The 18929-nt window shown below is 48.0% G+C and overlaps 1 protein-coding gene across 1 annotated transcript in view; it reads right to left on the reverse strand.

Annotated features, from left to right (window-relative positions):
- Positions 1–793: 793 nt before the first annotated feature.
- PITPNM3 (PITPNM family member 3) overlaps positions 794–18929 on the reverse strand; it is a 65756-nt gene continuing 47620 nt past the window's right edge. The window contains exons 9-18 of the mRNA XM_015409115.1: positions 17144–17314; positions 15053–15241; positions 13443–13591; positions 10874–10990; positions 9035–9151; positions 7893–8041; positions 5754–5903; positions 3968–4151; positions 3471–3599; positions 794–1918 (exon numbers count right to left, since the gene is read on the reverse strand). Of these exons, the coding sequence (XP_015264601.1) occupies positions 1610–1918; positions 3471–3599; positions 3968–4151; positions 5754–5903; positions 7893–8041; positions 9035–9151; positions 10874–10990; positions 13443–13591; positions 15053–15241; positions 17144–17314 (1664 nt within the window). The 3' untranslated portion in view covers positions 794–1609. The remainder of the gene's footprint in view (positions 1919–3470; positions 3600–3967; positions 4152–5753; positions 5904–7892; positions 8042–9034; positions 9152–10873; positions 10991–13442; positions 13592–15052; positions 15242–17143; positions 17315–18929) is intronic.

Genomic DNA, 18929 nt, shown 5'->3' on the forward strand with positions numbered 1-18929 from the left:
GTGGACCAAAGGTCTGATCCATCACACCTGCACCGTAATGCATCTGCCATTCATCTCCAGCACAGCAATGCTGCCAGTGGATTGGGCCCATAACTGGGAGCCGGTGTGATGCAGTGGTTGGAGTGTCAGATTAGGATCTGAGAAATTTGGGTTCAAACCCTCTCTCAGCTGTGGAGCTTGCTGACCGACTTTGGGCCAAGTGCACTCTTCCTCTCTTAGCCTAGCCTACCTCAGGGGGTTGCTGTGAGGACCAAATGAAAGAAGGAGAGTCACGTACGCCTCACTGAGGATCAAATGAGGAAGAGACAACCAGGTACGCCTTATGCCTTACTTTGGAGGGATGGTGGGAGAGACTCACAAACCAAGGAACAAATTATCTGTCTTCGCGCATGAGAGCCATGGAAGATTCATGTCTGCCCACCTTCTGTCAACATCACAGCAGGCTGTGGTAGGAAAGCACATGGCAGTTTGGGAGGGGGAGGGGGGATGAGTCTACCTCTGGGTATGTGGGGGGGGAAGGGATGGGGGATTTGCCTCGGCTACTCAAGACCCACATTTAGTACTGAAAAGGAGACACACCAAAATCTCGGCTTGAAGCACGGGGAACACCTGCACAGTCAAACAAGTCCCACGAGACACCGCAGCGTGCGCAACTCGAACACCTGTGAGACACCGCCACGTGCAGCAACACTGACGTGTGCTTCCGGGCTCTCGGCGGGGGGAGGGGGAGAAGAGCTGCGCATGGACTTCTAACACTATTTGGTTTGTCAAACGCATTGCTCCGGCGTGGTTCTTTTTATTATTTTCATGTATCCAAAAGCGAGAGCATAAACATCCAGCAGTGTGGCAGGCGTCTGATTCCACCCCTCCAAAATGGGCCCAACAGACCTCCAAGCCCACAGAAACACTTTTCAAGCGTCTCTCCTCCTTCTGCCGCTCTTCTCGAAGAGGACGAGTTCTGTTCCTTCGCTTTGCTTTCAGATGCATTCTCACATCTACCCGCATATTTCCGGCAAAACATACAGATTTTCCGGCAAAATGTACAGATCTACTGATTTCCTGGCCTCGAGTCACTGGCAGAGTTGAAAGACAAGGATCCTGGGTGTAAGGCACCCAAGAGGTTCCTGCCGGCACAGCTAGCTCGCTTGGTTTCAGTTCAGGACAACCTACTTGAATTCACCTGCGCCCAAAGCCATTGGCACAGCACCGGTACACCCTTCTTAGTAGAGAAATAGGGTTTGGATACCGCCGGTAATGCTCTCCCCCCAGGCACCTTCTCTCCTTGGATAAAGCTGGAGCTTTTCTCCTCTCATTGCGCATTTTTGTTAACAAAGTAAACACTGAAAGACAAGCTCCTTTGCCCGTCTGGCGCTGCAACCTCTGGAGGCAGTGGGTCTCCTCTGCTCTTAACATTTCCTGATCGGACACACAGACGAGAGGAACAAACAGGAAGCACGCCTTGGGGGGGATGTGGAAGGCAAAACCCGGAGCCTATAAGGACTCTGGCTCCTCTCACCTTTGACCCGGAAGCTGCCCCAAAAGCCTTGAAGAGGCATGCCCACAAGCTGATCACAGAATGCCTGAGCCGCAGCCCCACCCTGGGCGGTCGCTACGGGGCAGACTCGAACTTATGAAGCCCACCTCTCACCCACCCGATAGGAGGCAAATGCCGGTCATGGTCCTTATCAGACTCGGGCTGGCTTTGGGCACGCTCTGGCTTGGGGGTCAAAGATGGCGGGTCAGGCTGCTGGACAGACATAGTCCTTCGGAGGTGGTTCCTTTTACGCAGGAAGTCGGGCTGGGAGTGTAGGCCAAAGCTGCCCTTCCTCAGAATCATGCGTGAGTTGTTCTTCTTGGGCCGGGAGTGAAGGCTGAACTCCAGGGAGGCCAAGTGGGATGCATAGCCTTCGCTGATGAACTGGTATGGGGAGAAGAGGACAAGGGGAAAAAAAGAAAAGAAAAACCAGTAAGCAACACAGCAGTTTGGTGTAGTGGATAAGTGCGTGGACTCTAATCTGGGAGAACCGGGTTTGATTCCCCACTCCTCCACTTGCACTTGCTGGATGACCTTGGGCAAGCCATAGTTCTGGCACAGCTGTTCTTGAAAAAGAGCAGTTTCCTACCTCACAGGGTGTCTGTTGTGGGGAGGGAAAGTTAAAGGACTTTGTAAGCTGCTCTTTGTAAGCTGCGGGGTATAAATCCAATCTCTTCTCTCTCTTCTCTCACCTGTTGCTCTTCTAACTGGGTTACTCCTGCATCCTTCACCTGAACGTCAAGTGTGAGCACATGAAACCTACACCGAGTCAGATCCCTGATCTATCGCATTCTCTCCTCAAGGTGGCTCTCCAGGGTCATGGACAGAGAAAGCTCTTTCTTAGCACTCTAATCTCTTTACCCAGTTTCTCCCTGAAATCCAATTCTTCCTTTCTTTTTAGAAACCTGGAGTCAGTTTCAAAGAAGTTATGCAGAATTTCAGAATTCCACTCTGTAAGTGCTCAGACCTGACCTGGATAGCCCAGGCTAGCCTAATCTCATTAGATTTTAGAAGTTCAGCGGGGTTGGCCCTGGCTAGTATTTGGATAGGAGACCGCCAAGGAATACCAGAGTCATGACGCGAAGGCAGGCAATGACAAACCACCTCTGAATGGCTCTTGCCTTGAAAACCCTGCGGGGTCACTATAAGTCAGGGGTGACTTGATGGCAAAAAACAAAAAAAAGTGCTCAGAGGCAGGCATTCCCAAACCTTCCTATCCTCCTGCTAGAGCGCCACCCTGTGGTATATAAAGCAACTGGAAGGGTTGAAGTTCCAAAAGGGTGCATAGCGGTGTTAACAGAAAACTACAGGGAGAAATGAAAGGCAAATTAGAGAGAAACCCCTCTTTTAAAAAAGGAAAAGAGAGAATAAGAGGAATAAATGGGTATATCTAAGAGAGAGATTTTTGGAAAAGAAATTCCCCTCCACAAATGGCACCTTTAAGTCCAACAAAAGTATACCTTGAATAAACTTCTGTTGGTCTTAAAGGTGCCAGTGGACGCAAACTTTGTTCTACTGCTTCAGACCAACATGGCTGCCCACCTGATCTATCTTAAAAGATGCTGGTGATCAAATTGGAGACCTTTCCCCGTGCAAAGCACATACTCTGTGATTGGGCCAAAGCCTCTTCCAAAGAAAGCAGGCTTATGGCATGTACTTAACCACATCCATGCTGTAGCCTTTTGTGCATGCAGAAAGGCAGCATCTGAACACACCACAGTTTAATTCGGGTGCACATTTTGTGTGTCAGACACTAATGACACAAGCAAAGTGCACCTTGTTTGCTGGGAGCTTCTTGAGACTTTGACTAATCTCTGGATTCCCTCCCGTTGCCACGGCAAGTTCCACAGCAGATCACAGAGCCCCTGTTTCCTATCCACCCCCCACCCCCCGTTCTGCAACACAAGAGTACTTCCTGTCCTGTGGAGAGTGTCACCTGGCACTGCATTTGGTACTTCTTTGCTGGCCGACCAACGATGTAGATCTGGGAGGGGGAGAGGCCTAGAACGTTGTACACAGAGATGTCCTTCATGGAACCATAGGCAGCACAGATCTTGATGTGGCACTGAAGTGAAGAAAGAGAGACGTGTTGAGAGTTAGCCATATTTGGCTATAGGCGTGGCCAGTGGCCCATCATTACTGGTCTTTTATGTTCTCGGTTTGCCGACCCTGGTCATCTCTCAAAATCCACATCAGTCATGGACTCCAAGGCTGAGATCAGGAGCCTCATGGACTTCAGTTACCTGGGAACATGTGTGCTCTGAGGCCTGGGAGCAAGGGGAAGAGGATGCACACAACATCAACTCCTGGTCCCCGGATGACCACATGAAGCCTTTGGATTAGCCCGGGACACATGTCCTCTGGGAGCTTCTGGAGACTCAGCCATTCCCAAATCATCATCACGGAGGGGAAACAAGCTGAAGATCAGACTACCTCTTGCACTAGATTCCGGAGGAAAATGGTCTTCTGCCGTAAAGGGTCGTGGACGAGCCCATCGGAGAAGAAGATCATCCCTTGGGGGAAGTTGTGCTGAGAGAGCCATGAGACAACCCGCTGCTTCTGCATGTCAGGGCGCCCTGTGATGTAGATGATCAGGTACCCGAGATCTTGCCAGTGTCTGCATTAGGAGAGGGAAGGAAGGAGCTGATGCTACATGTGAATTAAGGGTCTATGGCTGTACCAGGCAGAGGAGTTGGGATTGACACAATGGGTGTGATGGGGAGAAAGTCATGTAAGAGAGGAAAGGAAGGACACTAAAGAGGAGGAGGAGGAGAAAGAAAAGAGGAGGAGATGCAAGTGGAAGGCTGCAGATACTTTTGGTCAGGGTTGAGAGCCATCAAACATCAGCAGGGCTATAAACTTGAAGTGGTTGTGGAGCTTGACAGGGAGTTCTTAAAAACAGGGGAAACCACCCTTCTCTCCTAAAGATGAAGGGAGGTTTGACTCTTGGAAGCTTACACCTTGGAAATCTTGTGGGCCTTTAAGATGCTTCTGGACTCAAGTTTTGCTCTCCCCATTGCTAACTGCATTTAAAATGAGAGGATGTCTGGCACCCAACTGCAGTGCCCATGCACAAAAATCCCCCCCTGAGGACACATTTAGTGCATCCGGAATAACCGGTATCTTTTCTTGGACTATCATCTGCTGCAGTCACTGACTCTGCTACTCAGGTTTCACTCTTGCAATTGTACATGTTTTAAGATTGCCTTTCTGACATGTCTCTTGTGAGTCACATGGAATATTGGGGAGGGGGAAGCAATACACAAATATTGTGAATAAAGGACTATCCGGGTGTCTACTTGAGAGAAGAATCCTTCTGACCGACATTGCCAGGGGGGCATAAAGTCTGAATCAAGTTGCCTTGAAAACACCCACGAGGGTCCAGCTGGAAGCAAACCCAGTGGATTCTCCAGCCAACCACCTGACCTAACAGTGGGACACGGCAAAGAGCCCTGGAACACCTCAAAGGCTGACAAAGTTATTGTGGCATATTTTTCCTGCAAAAGCAGAGGCCTCTCCAGCTGTAATGAAAAATTCCCAAAACAGGAAGGATCTCCTTCCACCTTTCTTTGTTATTTTAACCTTCATCTATCCCCATCTTCCCCCACTGCAGGTAGTCAAGCTCTTGGTGAGCCATGATAACTTCCTCCTCCTCCAATATTGGAAATTCCAATATTTCCACTCAACCTCCTCTACTAAGAGGAGGAGAGATTTGTCTAACCTGAAATGTGGCTAATGCCACAAAGGACCATGTAATGAACAGCTTAGGTTCCCTCTCTCCCTAAGAGCAGCCAATGGGATCTGAAGTGAGAGAGACAGTTGAAAAAGGCAGTTAAGAGAGCAGTTGGGAGTTGAGAGTATGTCTGGCTGACTGAAGCTGTGGTGAAGAGTAGCTTATAGCTGACTGAAAGAGTCAATGGGTAACAGACTACAAGATCATAACAAAGGATACAGAGGAATAATTCACACTCCACCCCCAAACATACGTTTCTGAGGAATCCCAGCACAGTGAGGTATGATTAACTGTGATACCGTATCACACTCATGCTGAGGAATGGCTGAGGTGGCGTCACCCTCTGCCTGAACCTCACCTGAGCAATTTCCAAGTCAAAATGCAGTGTACTCCCAGGGAATCAGTCTGGCCACCTCCCTGGAAGCCATCCTGATCTTCCCCCAACACTATTCAATTACCACAGAAATACTGTGAAGGAGCTCTCACCTGACAACATCAACGGCCCCGGCTCGGACTTTGGGGTCACTGCCCATGATAGACACGCTGGCGGCGAAGGAGCCATCGATGCTGAAGACCACACACTCCATTCCTCGTGGAAGCACAGTCAGATAGCTGATGGCACTGCTCTGGTCACCCCTGGTGACAAGGAAACACAGCACAGTGTTGAGAAAATGGGAGCTGCACAGGGTACTATTCAACCCAATCTCTGTGAAAGGCCACAATGGAAGTTGGTAGGGTTCACACATTCTATGGATTCTCTGCTTACAGATGTCTGTAACCCTCCATTCTAGTCAGAGGCAGGACGATATCCAGTTCCACCCTTTTGAGTCACGTTTTGTCATGTAAAGACTGGACTCCATTATCATTGGATCCCTGGTGAGGTCTTAAGCTTTCTCCAGCGCCATATTTCTGCCCTGCTCCTCCCCATTTCAGAATAAGATCTGCAGTTAGGGCATAACGAGGGTGAAACAACAAGCCCTAACAAAACATTACATGTTCCTTTGATACTGTCTAGATCCTCGACAATGACTGGTAGCGAGACATGCGTGCAAGTTCCCGACTGTCAACTCAATTCCCAGGCAAGCAGGGCCCAATTTGTATCAGAACCATAGCACGCTGGAAGAGAGTGCTGATGCCTTCCCTCCCACACTGTTTTCTAAACCCAAGGCAGACCTAAGAACCACCTGCCCCTGTGAGAGCTATGTGAAGTTTTATGTATCCCATCAGTATATGCAGAACTTCAAGCAGGGCAAAATACATTCCTCCAGAACTCCAATGCAAAGTCTACGGGAGCTCTGACATGACCACAGAGTACCCTCATGCCCATGTGGCCAGCACAATGCATGGGAAGACGGTGAGAGCACACATGCAAATAAATAAATAAATAGAATTTCAGCTACACAATTGCAGTTTTGTGTCCCCAGGTCCCAAACATTAAATAATAGCACTATTTACTGGAATCAATTTTTGTAACCAAAAGTCGTTCTCAAGGAACTCTGGGGCTCTAAAGCAGCTCATTTAAGAGTCTGGAAATGTTGCTTAGTGAAACAACCTACTAATCCTCTAAAGAGCATTTTCAGTTTGATTACTGCTGAGCAGTTTGTTGGACAAGGGGGAAAAAGCCCAAGGAGGGATAGGGTCAGAGAGCCCTAACTTCATGAAAGGCAAGGAAGGAGAAAACCTCCCCCTGCCACACACACAAACTCAAGAACTCCTAGTCAAACATTAAATAATAGCACTATTTACTGGAATCAATTTTTGTAACTAAAAGTCGTTCTCATGGAACTCTGGGGCTCTAAAGCAGCTCATTTAAGAGTCTGGAAATGTTGCTTAGTGAAACAACCTACTAATCCTCTAAAGAGCATTTTCAGTTTGATTACTGCTGAGCAATTTGTTGGACAAGGGGAAAAAAGCCCAAGGAGGGATAGGGTCAGTGAGCCGTAACTTCATGAAAGGCAAGGAAGGAGAAAATCTCCCCCTGCCACACACACAAACTCAAGAACTCCTAGTCATCCAACAAAACCGTCTGGTAGTAGGTTGAGGATGTTGAAGTGAAGGACTTTGCACAGCAGAGTACAGTAAAGTTAGAGAGGTCAGTTCCTGCATCCTTCCTCTTGTCCACTCTGCTGTGGTCTCTTTGATTTCTGAGAATGCTACGCTTAGGGGTTCCTTCCTTCCAGGTAACTCCTTCTCTTCCAGCTTTCTAACTGATAGCAGGGCAAACTGTGATCTCTGCAATCTTTCTCCATTCTAGTGTAGATAGAAAAATGACCCATTCTTCCCCGTTTCTTTGAAAGGACGGAATCCCTTTACAAAAAAGGACTTATTTTTCTTTCCTAACCAGCCTCATATGGACTTTAGTCCTAAAGCAGCAAATCCCCCTCCCCTTCCTGCAGCACAAACCAAGCTCTATGCTAACAGAGGACTGGGGAATTCTTCATCTAGTGCATCAGCAACCTACACAAAGAACCATCAAGGGTCAATAGACTTGCCTGCATGACTTGTTGGTATTCTTCAAATGATGAGCCAGCTTAAGACGCCAGTGTCCATATCCGTATGCACATCCACCCGCCCCGCCCCCCTTCCCAGCACTTTAAGGACACCCTTCCAAGCTCTGCACGCTACCTGACTACCATTTTGATAGGGTACACCCCAACCCCAAGCCTCTTCTCTTTGGGGACGTTGTAAGAGACTCGGCCACTGTTGTTTGTGATCTCTGTGTCGAAGTAGACCCACCGCCCAGAGGAGGGATCAGAGATTATGAAGATGTCGACCTGGAACAAGGAACAGAACTAGTGGTGAGTCTCGTCATTTCCTTGGGAGTGGAGGTGGCAATGGGAGAAGATCAGCTCTCAAGGAGATTTGGATAGACAGACTTCCCCTCCTCCACTGAGCCTTCAGGCACCCACTACTCTGAACTGGGAGCTGCAGCCCCTGGCTTGGAAGGCGGCCTTTAGTCTCAGGGGTGCTCAGTGACACAGAAGTTCTTTGCCTGCAGAAGACTCCATGGTTCAACCCCTGGCAGCTCCAACTATAGGATCTCAAGTGGAAAGTATTGGGAAACACCTAGAGAGACTCTGGGGAATGGCTGCCAGTCAACAAAAGGATCCTGGATTGCCGGGCAGCTTCAGGTGTTTGTATTGTTCTAGACTTGCCTAGTTTGGGTCCTAGTCTAGACTAGCCTCTAACACTGAGTCTTGGAGTCAGAATCAAAGCCCAGCTCTAAAGGAGCCTTCTGGCTACAGCTGCAATCGGTTCCCTCACCCCCCAGCCTGCCTGGACATGACTTTTGTCAGGAAGAAGGAAGGCTAGGAAGCATTACCAGGTTACAGAGGCAGTACCAGTAAGACGTATAATCGCATATTTGGGGGGGGGGGGAGTAGCAGTGCATAGTCTTCCAGCTGGATCCAACCTCAGCTATGCTCCTTCCTTCCCTGAAGTTTGTAGCTCTGCCTGGCTATAAAAAAGCAGCTCTGCTCTTTGCAAGATTCCAGTGAACTAAGAAAAGCTGCTGAAGGTTGGTCGCTGGGGGAAGCTGTTCTTTAATGCCGTCCTTTGGGCCAAGTGCAGAGGACGGAGGCTCCTGCAGTGTTGCAGTTCCACCAGAAATGAAAGCCTCTCCAGTCCTCAAATGCCAGTTCCCAGACTTCCCTCGACATACGGAGCAAGGGCAGGAATCAAAGCTTGTTTGCCAGACAAGTGGGGAAAGAACTACATGCCTTTGAGAAGTTTTGCATTAGTCTTGGTGGAAAGAATGAGAGAGTCACCTTTTCCCCTGTCAGGGCCACCATGTCGAGGGGGCCATACATGAACCGGCCAACCAGCACCTGAGGGCCGCCTTCTGCTGCAATTACATCGTTCGACCTGTGATTCGAAGTCACGTTCTGGAAAGGAAGCAGGTAGGGAGAGTCAACTTTAGAGGTTTAGGGGCAAAGTGGCACCTGGGATTTTGGGATGCAACAACCTGATTTAAGACAGTTTGTGAATAAAAGCATTCTTGAGTCAGAAAGAGACCAGCCAGAAACCTGCTTTTAAAGAAGCTATAAAACAGCCAGTTATAGCAGGATAAACCTTTGTGTTTGGATTACATTTTCATCAAGTCTTTGGGGAAAGGGGAGGGAAGAGATGGAAAAACATAGGCCTCGGGCAGTGGCATGTCATCGCCCCCCCCCCCCCCCCCCCCCCCCCCTCTGTTTGTTTTTTTTTTTTTTTAAACTTTGCATGTACCACTTGCACACTTTACTGTAAGGTACCAGCAACTAAAATTGTACTGTTATGTTTAAAATTGAGAATGGATCCACCTGTATGTAATACACAAGTGTTACCAAGATCAAGTGTATTCCACTCTTTTTTTAACAAGAGTTGGTTTATTTATTTAGCCACAATGGAGCAATAATGCGCCTTTCCCCTCAGATCCTTCAAAATGTTGCTCCTCTTCCTTGGCTTGTGAGATTTCCAAATCTGTAGGCAACTTTAAAATGTGCCTCTGAAGCCATGAAAGCAAGACACTTCGTTTCACTTTAAAAAAAAATCAAGCAAAGCCACTTCCTCAGGCTGAATTCTGTTTTCAACAGCAGACTGTATTGGTTTTCTGCATTCACACAGAATCATGGTCCTTATCTAATTGTGACCAAGATCTGCAGGCCCAAGCGATTCAGAAGTTGGTTTTAATAAGCAGCACCAAATTGAACCAAGTCACTCAAGCTCACTTAAGATTCCAGTCTCGCCAAACACCTCTCATAGCCTCAGAGTGGGTTCCGATGGAGCAAAATAGAAATAAAAACAAGTACAATTCCTAACTCTAAAAGCAAAGAACAAACTTTTAAACTAGCAGCATGAAGACTCAAAATGTTTTTAAAAAAGAAAACAAAGCCCCACCAATAGTCTCTCTAGGCCCCCAAGTCCACTAGAAGAACACTCCAGTCTGCGATTTTTCTAAATGACAGTACAACCCGGAACTTCTGAGCTTTCTTGGGGAGGGAGTGGCAGGCTCCTGACCTAACTATCTAAACCCAGAAGAGGTAGAGCAGGGCAACCTTTGCGCTCAGGGAGGTTTCATGCCTGAGAAGCTGCCTGCAGAACCAGACAATAACACTTTCTAAAAAAAAAAAGCCTGAACACTAAGCAGAGTGGGTTCCCCCCCACCACTGTATCTAAGGAAGGGTGTGTGCACGCAAAGGCTCATACCTTGAATAAAACTTGGTTGGTCTTAAAGGTGCCGCTGGACTCAAGCTTTGTTCCGCTAAGCAGAGTGTTCCCCTGAAGAACTGTTCTGTCCCAAAGGCTGAACAGCTTCTCTTGGCACAGCTTACAAAGATCCATTCGTATGTCGACTAGATCTGCTGTCTCCAGTGCTGCTGAAGCAGCAAGCTAAGCGTGTGAAGAAGCTGCGTGTACCTAACTGGAGGGGGCTTCCCACCTGTCTGGGGAGCCAACCTTTGCAATGGTGCATGTTAGAAAATGAGAAGGCCTCTGCCAAAAGTCAGCCCCTCTGGGCACAGCCCTCTCTCTCCTCCTCAGTTCGATTTGTGGATCTATTGCATTGTATGCCCAAATGGCCCAACTGTCAATAAGCAGGAGTTTACACAAGCACCTCCATAACTTACCCTCAATTTGACAAGCGTCCTCTTGCGTAGCCATTTCTCCCGTGGGTTTGATGGACTGAGTGTTGCAGGATCCAAGCTGTTGCTCTCCTTGATGCTGACAGTTTCAAATCTCATCACCTGAAATGAAACAGCAAGGGTGACGGCAAATGGAGCCGAGCACGTAGAGCTGTATGCATGATGTGCCTCTTTAATTGTTTGCCTATTTTATTTAAAAGGGCTTTTGAAAGCACACAAATGGATCTCTGCAGTCAGTACACACCAAAACAGAGCAGTACATTGTTGTTCCTCATCTCCAGCTGATTATTTTAATGCTGATTTTTACATCTGTGCCAGTAATAACTGGCTTTCAAAGGTGTGCCTCTTTATGACCCCCAGTAGGTGGCGCTGGGTAAGCAGGCTAAAAATGCAAGATCAGAAACTATGAGCTGAGGCTGCGAATATATCTGGAGCACCCAGTGTACCAAAAAGGAATTCTAAGACCACTGATGCCTCTATAGTAGCAGCTTCAGCCACTATTCTTTATATATAATGGTAGTGCATGTATGTACTATGGTATATATGGTACTCTGACGAAGCTTTACAAATAGCTGAGGAAAGAAGGAAAGTGAAAGGCCAAGGTGAAAAGGAAAGATTTACTGAACTGAATGCAGATTTCCAAAGAAAAGCAAGGAGAGATAAGGAGGCCTTCCTGAATGAACAATGCAAAGTAATAGAGAAAAACAATAGAATGGGAAGGACTAGAGATCTCTTCAAGAAAATTGAAGAAATCAAGGGAACGTTCTGTGCAAAGCTGGCCATGATAAAGGACAAAAACGGTAGGGACCTAACAGAAGCAGAAGAGATTAGGAAGAGATGGCAAGAATATACAGAGGAACTATACAAGAAGGACCTCAATGTTCTTGACAACCACGACAGTGTGATCACTGACCTTGAGCCAGACATCCTGGAGTGCGAAGTCAAATGGGCCTTAGAAAGCATTACTAACAACAAACCTAGCGGAGGTGATGGTATCTCAGCTGAGCTATTCAAAGTCTTAAAAGATGATGTTGTTAAAGTGCTGTACTTAATATGCCAGCAAATTTGGAAAATGCAAGAGTGGCCACAGGATTGGAAAACATCAGTTTACATTCCAATCCCAAAGAAGGGAAATGCCAAGGAATGTTCAAACTAGCACACAATTGCACTCATTTCACAAGCTAGCAAGATCATACTCAAGATCCTACAAGCTAGGTTTCAGCAGTATGTGGATAGAGAACTACAAGAAGTACAAGCTGGGTTTCGAAGAGGTAGAGGAACTAGAGATCAAATTGCCAACATTCACTGGAATATGGAGAAAGCAAAGGAGTAACAGAAAAACATCTACTTCTGCTTCATTGACTATGCTAAAGCCTTTGATTGTTTGGATTACAACAAACTGTGGCAAGTCCTTAAAGAGATGGGAGTACCAGACCACTTCACATGTCTCTTGAGAAACCTATATAAGGGTCAAGAAGCGACAGTTAGAACCAGACATGGAACAACTGATTGGGGTTTAGCATAAGAAAAGGAGTACAACAAGGATGTATAAGACTGCCAGGAGAAACATCAAGAACCTCAGATATGCAGACGATACCACTTTAATGGCAGAAAGTGAAGAGGTCCTAAAGAGCCTCTTGCTAAGAGTGAAAAGAGGAGAGCACAAAAGTTGGCTTGAAACTCAACATAAAAAAAACTAAGATCATAGCATCTGGCCCCATCACTCCTTGGCAAATAGAAGGGGAAGGCATAGAAGCAGTGACAGACTTCACGTTCCTGGGATCCAAGATCACTGCAGATGGTAACTGCAGCCATGAAATTAAAAGACGCCTGCTCCTTGGGAGGAAAGTGATGGCAAACCTGGACAGCATAATAAAAAGTAGAGACATCACCTTGCAAACAAAAGTCTGTATAGTCAAAGCAATGGTATTCCCAGTAGTAATGTATGGCTGCAAGAGTTGGACCATAAGGAAGGTCGAGCGCCGAAGAATAGATGCTTTTGAATTATGGTGCTGGAGAAGACTCTTGAGAGTCCCTTGGACTGCAAGGAGATCAAATCAGTCAATCCTAAAAGAAATCAACCTGAACTGTTCCCTGGAAGGCCAGATAAGCTGAAGCTCAGGTATTTTGCCCACCAAATGAGAAGGGAGCACTCACTGGAGAAGACCCTGATGCTGGGAAAGACTAAAGGTAAAAGAAGAAGGGGATGGCAAAGGATGAGACGGTTAGACAGTGTTATCGAGGCAACGAACATGAAATTAAGCAAACTCCGGGGGATGGCAGAAGACAGGAGGGCCTGGGGTGATGTGCTCTATGGGGTTGCGAAGAGTTGGACTCGACTGTGCGACTGAACAACAAAAATGTACGGCAGTACATTTTCCTAATTTAGGGCTGTCATTTTTTTCTAATTTAAGGCTGTCATGTTACGTTTTTGATCTTTGCTGGCACATCTCGTAAGCTACCCTGCGCCCCTGTTATTTTCAGAAGGAAAAGCTGGGTATAAATATTTTAAAATAAGCAAAAGGCAGTGGGGGGGGGTGAGAGAGACTGTTACCTGTCTCAGAATGAAGGCAACCACATCAGTTGATTCCCAGTAGCTGGCATGGAACAGATGTGGCAGAGCCACCGTTGGGAAGGCAGTTAGAACATCTGGGCAGTACAAGGCATAGTCTAGCCGCTTGGTCCCCCACCACTTGGAGGTAACTACAGGACAAACAAACCATAAGGCATAACTGTCACTCCCCCAGTTCCTGGAGGCCTCAGTTTTGCATGTGGCCCATACACCACTTTCACAAGCAATGCTGAAGTTACCTTCTTAGCTCTTCAAAATGACTTGCAAATGTTAACACAGCATACAACACCCAAAACTGCCATTTTTAACAGCAACAAGAGTGGCTAGAAATCAGGGCTGGTTCCAGGATTGGGGGGTGGTGGAGCAGAGACTTCCCAGGGTCCCCCCATCCTCTGCCCCCATCAGACCCCCTGCTTATGCCCCCCTTCCCTCCCACATGCCTCCCACCTACTTGTATGTTCTTTACTGTTTGCTCACAAGCTCTGCCCACTGCCCATGCTCACAGCGAACGGCAGCCCATTTCCTAGCGGCACTGGGCAGTGCTTGCAGCAGAGATCGTGAGGGGTGGAAAGTTAGCAAGTGAGCTTGTAGGGAACATCAGCAACAGTGGCCTCTCCCAGGCACTCTGGGCCCTGGCAGCTGCCCCACCTCCAGCAATGCTGACCCTGGCCCTGCCAGGAATTCCGCTTTCCAAACCCGAACAAGCTGTTTCGTGGGCATCCTCCTCTCTTCTCTTCCCCAAAAGTTCAGACACGTATCCCCCATTGCTGATGGTGGTGGGGGACTCAAACAATCATTCTAAGAGGGCTGACAACATTTACACCTGAACCCACATGACCGGGGGGGTGGGGGAGAAGCAACTGCCCTGTTGACTCTTTCTTGTGCGTACGGCCTCAGATTGCATAAGAGTTGAGCCTTAAAGCAGCAGGAAGCTGGCCTGGTGAGCCACACTAACCTCATCATTTTGAAACTCAGCAAACAAAACTGTGTTTCTCTTAAAAATACTGTTCTTCCCTAGCCAGTGTTCATTAATTGTTTGTTGTTTTTCAAATTTGGAAATTTCATATGCACACAAACACACACACATCTACACACACAAACATATGTATAGCATTTCCCCTTCCCGCCCCAAACTACAGAACCAGGCTAAGTTTGTCAGCTAGGACAGGACCAGTACTTGAGTTAAGATCATGACAAGGTTGCCAACATACCACCGGGGCTTTGGCTCGCTCTTAACCACTGGCAGCACAGAAGGCAACGAGTACTGCCTTCTGGACCTGGTTCAAGTCCAGTCCCTGCAGTGGTGCCTTGGCTGTGATAAGTGGCAGCATGGGAGGAGCCAACAGAAGGACCTTGATAGGTGCAACAAAATACTTTGAACCAGCTCTGCACACCGCCTCTCCCAATGTTGCTGTTTTGGTTTAGGGAATGAAACGCAATTCCCCAACAGGTCACCCATTTGTTCCCTCCTAAAGATGACACCCTAGAAAGAAATAACTTTTCAAACATTGTTTCTCATTGTATTTTCCTGGCTCCCTTTCTGGTGTGCCTGAAATAAGGTGCTCATCCAGAACGCCCTCTGCCTCACTCACTATTGGTGATGCTGGCAGGCAACAAGCTCTCAGTCGATCCCGAACTTTCGCTATTGCTGCTGTCCACGCTCGACCTTCTTGCCTTCTTCCCTTGCAAGGCGTTTTGAGATCCTAATGCGTCTGCCGAAGAAGGGGGGATTGCAGAGCCATCTTCGGCAAAGAGGGCACTGTGGCTGTGGATGACGTCAGCTGCGCGGTGGAAAACAGAAACACAGAAAACACAGAGGGTTTAGGGGCAGCTGAAGATCAGGGAGCTTCATACATGGCTGCAGAACCCCCAAAACCGCCTGACAAGGCAAGTTGCTAGCCCACGAGCTTTTAACACGCTTCTCTGCCTATGCAATGACCCACACTGGTTATTCATGGCCTAAAAGGAAGAGGCGACTTCTTGGAGAACTCCTTTGCTTGCAAGAGTTTGTTAGGCAGAAAGATGAGAGATTTCAACAGGGAGCCGGAAGAGACGGGCAGCCTTGCGCTTGGTGTGCGCACACTACATACACGCACACAAATTTGTCTTGCTTTTGTCTCTCGTCAAAGAGGTCCTGCAAGAAGCAAAAGTGGGACAAGTGGATGAGCTTCAAGCAGTGGTCCTCTGTTTCCAACAGCTTTCAACTCTCTGGGAGAAGAAAATAATTGCCTTGCTCACCACAGGTGAGTCGTTACGAACTAAAAAATCCTTAAGAAGCAAAAGAGTCCATGGAAGGAGTGGGCACAGCAGACCTTTCTCTGCCTTGCCCATTTTTCCATTTGTCCCCAAACACCTCTCTGAGGACCAAATCAGCGCCACAGGATGGGGCTTTGTAGCAACAAGGAGGAAGAAGGCAAAATCACCACCTCCTCCTTCCTAAGAGAGAAGCCAATGTTGGATCAGGCCAATGGCTCATCAAGTCCAACACTCTTTTTCACACAGTGGCCAGAACCAGGTGCCATCAGGAGGTCCACTTGTGGGGCCAGAACTCCAGAAGCCCTCCCACTGTTGCCTCCCCCCCCAAGCACCTGATGCAAGCTGCAAATGGAAGACCGACTCCTGCTTGTTGGCTCAGCGTCCCGTCCTCCAGCATGCTTTGCATGTGAGTCTGCCAAGCCTCAAAGAGGAGTTTCAGGACAAGCAGAGGGTTGCTCGGGGAAGGTGAGGAACGATCCTCTCGCTCCATCAATTCCTCCTGTGAACTCTTTTCCCTCGATTCCAACCCATGATCCTGATCTCAGGCCTCAGTGACACCTGAAGCCAATTGGGTTGCTGGTTGGCTGGAGCTGGAAACCTAAGAACCACCTGCCCCTGCGAGAATACGATGTACCCATTTCAAGTATAAGGATCAGGCACCGGAGAAAACTTTCTTTGGCTGCGGAGGCGAGAATAGGAGTGCCCCCCTGAATTGCTGCAGCAGACTCATCTGGACACTCTTTTGGACCCCAGGCCATGGCTATCACGGTTGCCCTCTCCCCCACTCCAAGCAAAGAGGAGTCCTACCTGCCCCCATTTTCCCAAGTATATGCAGATTTCAAATGGGTCCAAATTCTTCCACATCCATCTTACAGGGCTTTGTCAGAATCCAGAATTCACAAACACAAGCAAAAGGACAAACGCCTGCTCTGTGGATTTTAAGCTTAGGTTTTGGAAGTGTCTTAATGGTTTTAACTTTTGCCATTCATTTAGAAACAGGATCTGGATGGATGCAAGTGCCGCTTACCCTGGAGTGACATGCATATTTTGGCTCAAAGTGACATAGGTGCTCGTACCGTGCAACTCCACAGATCTCATGTGCTTAATACTGGCTGATGAGTAATTTACATTTGCTATGGGAAGGCTGCTTTTAGTGGCTCCGAGCCCACAAAGTTCTGCAGGGGTGAGGGAGAGAGAAGCTGATAGACCCGGTAGCCACATTTATTTTAAAACTGATATGCCACCTCTCCAGAGAACCTGCTGGAGGCAGTTTCCAAAGTAAAATGTTACATCACAAAGCAGCATAAAATCATTAAGAGATTAAACAAAACCTGGCCAGAGCACAAAAATAGCACTGAATATTTAGCCGCCTAAAACTGTTCTCAGAAAACAGTTCTCAGGCAAGCACAGAAAAAGATAAATGATACCTAAGAGATGAGACCGCCCATCCCCCAGAGGGTATCTCTGGTACTTCGGCACACTGAACGGAGGCAGGAGGTGGAATTTCGCTTCCAAGAGCGGCTCAAGCCTGGAGGCAGAGGGGTCGGCAGAGTGGAAGAGGTTGTAGACCTGGCTGCAAGCCGGCTGTACCTGAGAGACTGGGAAACACAATGGAAAAGGGGAGATGATATCCCGGGACCACGAGAAATGGCTCAAAAACTTCTCTCCAGTTTAGAAACCACTATGTAAGTTATCAGTCCTGACCCGAATAGCCCAGGATAGCTCAATCTCATCAGATCTTGGAAGCTAAGCAGGAGGGTCAGCTGTGGTCAGTATATGGATGGGAGATTACCAGTGAATACCAGGGTCATGACACAGAGGCAGGCAATTGCAAACCACCTCTGAATTTCTCTTGCCTTGAAACCCCAAGGGGTTGCCATAAGTCATCTGTGATCTGACAGTAAAAAAAATAGTCATCAATTTTGCCCACTAGTTGGTCCTGAGACTCCTAGAGAGACTTTGGGAACTGTGGATGCCATTCTGAGCTGTTGCATCACATGGGAAAAAATAGTGCAACTGAAAATAGGTGGATTCTTTGCTGCACCAAGACATCCGTTCCATTTGCCTGCTTTGCACACTGAGAGACTCCAGGTGATTTAGCTAGTTTCTAACCTGCCTCCCACAAACTACTGATTAGCTTTTAATAAAAAGCTTAGCTGAGCAAATGTACACAAGCTTGTCAACCAGAGTTCCTGTAAACCCAATGTAGTTTATGGGTCTGGAAAGCACCTTACCCCCGTCAGTTCTGATAGTCACACATGCCCCGCTCTCAGTGTGAAACAGGAGCAGCTGTTGAAGTCCCCGGCAAACCTCTGGATGACACAGAGGCTTAGAGCAGCCATTTACCCTGAAAAGTCTGCTAAATTCATTACTGAATCCCCATCCCCCACCCCAGCCTCTGGAGGTGATGACCCACATCTGCAATGAGCTGATTACAGTGAACCTTCTGTAGAGCAGATGAAAATGCACACAGGGCGAGGGTGGATTTGCCACCAGTGGAAACTAAAGCATACATACGAGCGCACACCTTCTAAATGGGCTTCCATTGCACATTAAGGTCTCACCAATCCCGATCTGCTGACTTAGAGTTGCGGCCTGCCCCTCTTGTCACTGCGCCCAGTTTAGAAGCCCACCAGCTTGGCCGTTGTGTTCTCACCGCTATCTTCTGCTGAACAACTCCCCCCTCTTTTCATTGGCTCCTGCACACTCTGGTGCCCTATCAACACTTCTGGATGAACCTGTTCTGTTATTAGCGGCTCTCAATTCCTTCACTTGTGAGCTCTCTCATGATGATGCTACAGGAAGACCCCAACTGAGATGCCAGCTTAGGGTACAGTTTAAATGGGGTGGTGGGGCATTTTCCTCAAATTTCACAACTCTCCCTACAAATAGCTGGCTCTTGCAAGATGCCATTAGGTCTCAGCCTTGGGGCCCTGGGCAGCCTAACACCGGCTTCTGATCTTTCCACTCTGGTGTGTTCATGCCAATTACCTGCCTGTGATGGGAAGGCTGCAGACAACAGCCCCAGCCCCACTATCTCAGGTGACCCATTCCCTGGAACCCACCTACAGAAACACACGCACACAGTCCAGGCCAGAGAACCGTTTCTTATGTTCCAGGCAAAGCTTATTCGCGGCTTGCTGCTCCTGGCTCATCTGGCTGTCAACACGCCAGCTACCTGGTAGAGAGCGCAATCATCAGCTCTTGCCTGCC

This window comes from Gekko japonicus, unplaced genomic scaffold (assembly GCF_001447785.1).
Source record: "Gekko japonicus isolate JY-2015 unplaced genomic scaffold, Gekko_japonicus_V1.1 scaffold98, whole genome shotgun sequence".
Classification (NCBI taxonomy): domain Eukaryota; kingdom Metazoa; phylum Chordata; class Lepidosauria; order Squamata; family Gekkonidae; genus Gekko; species Gekko japonicus.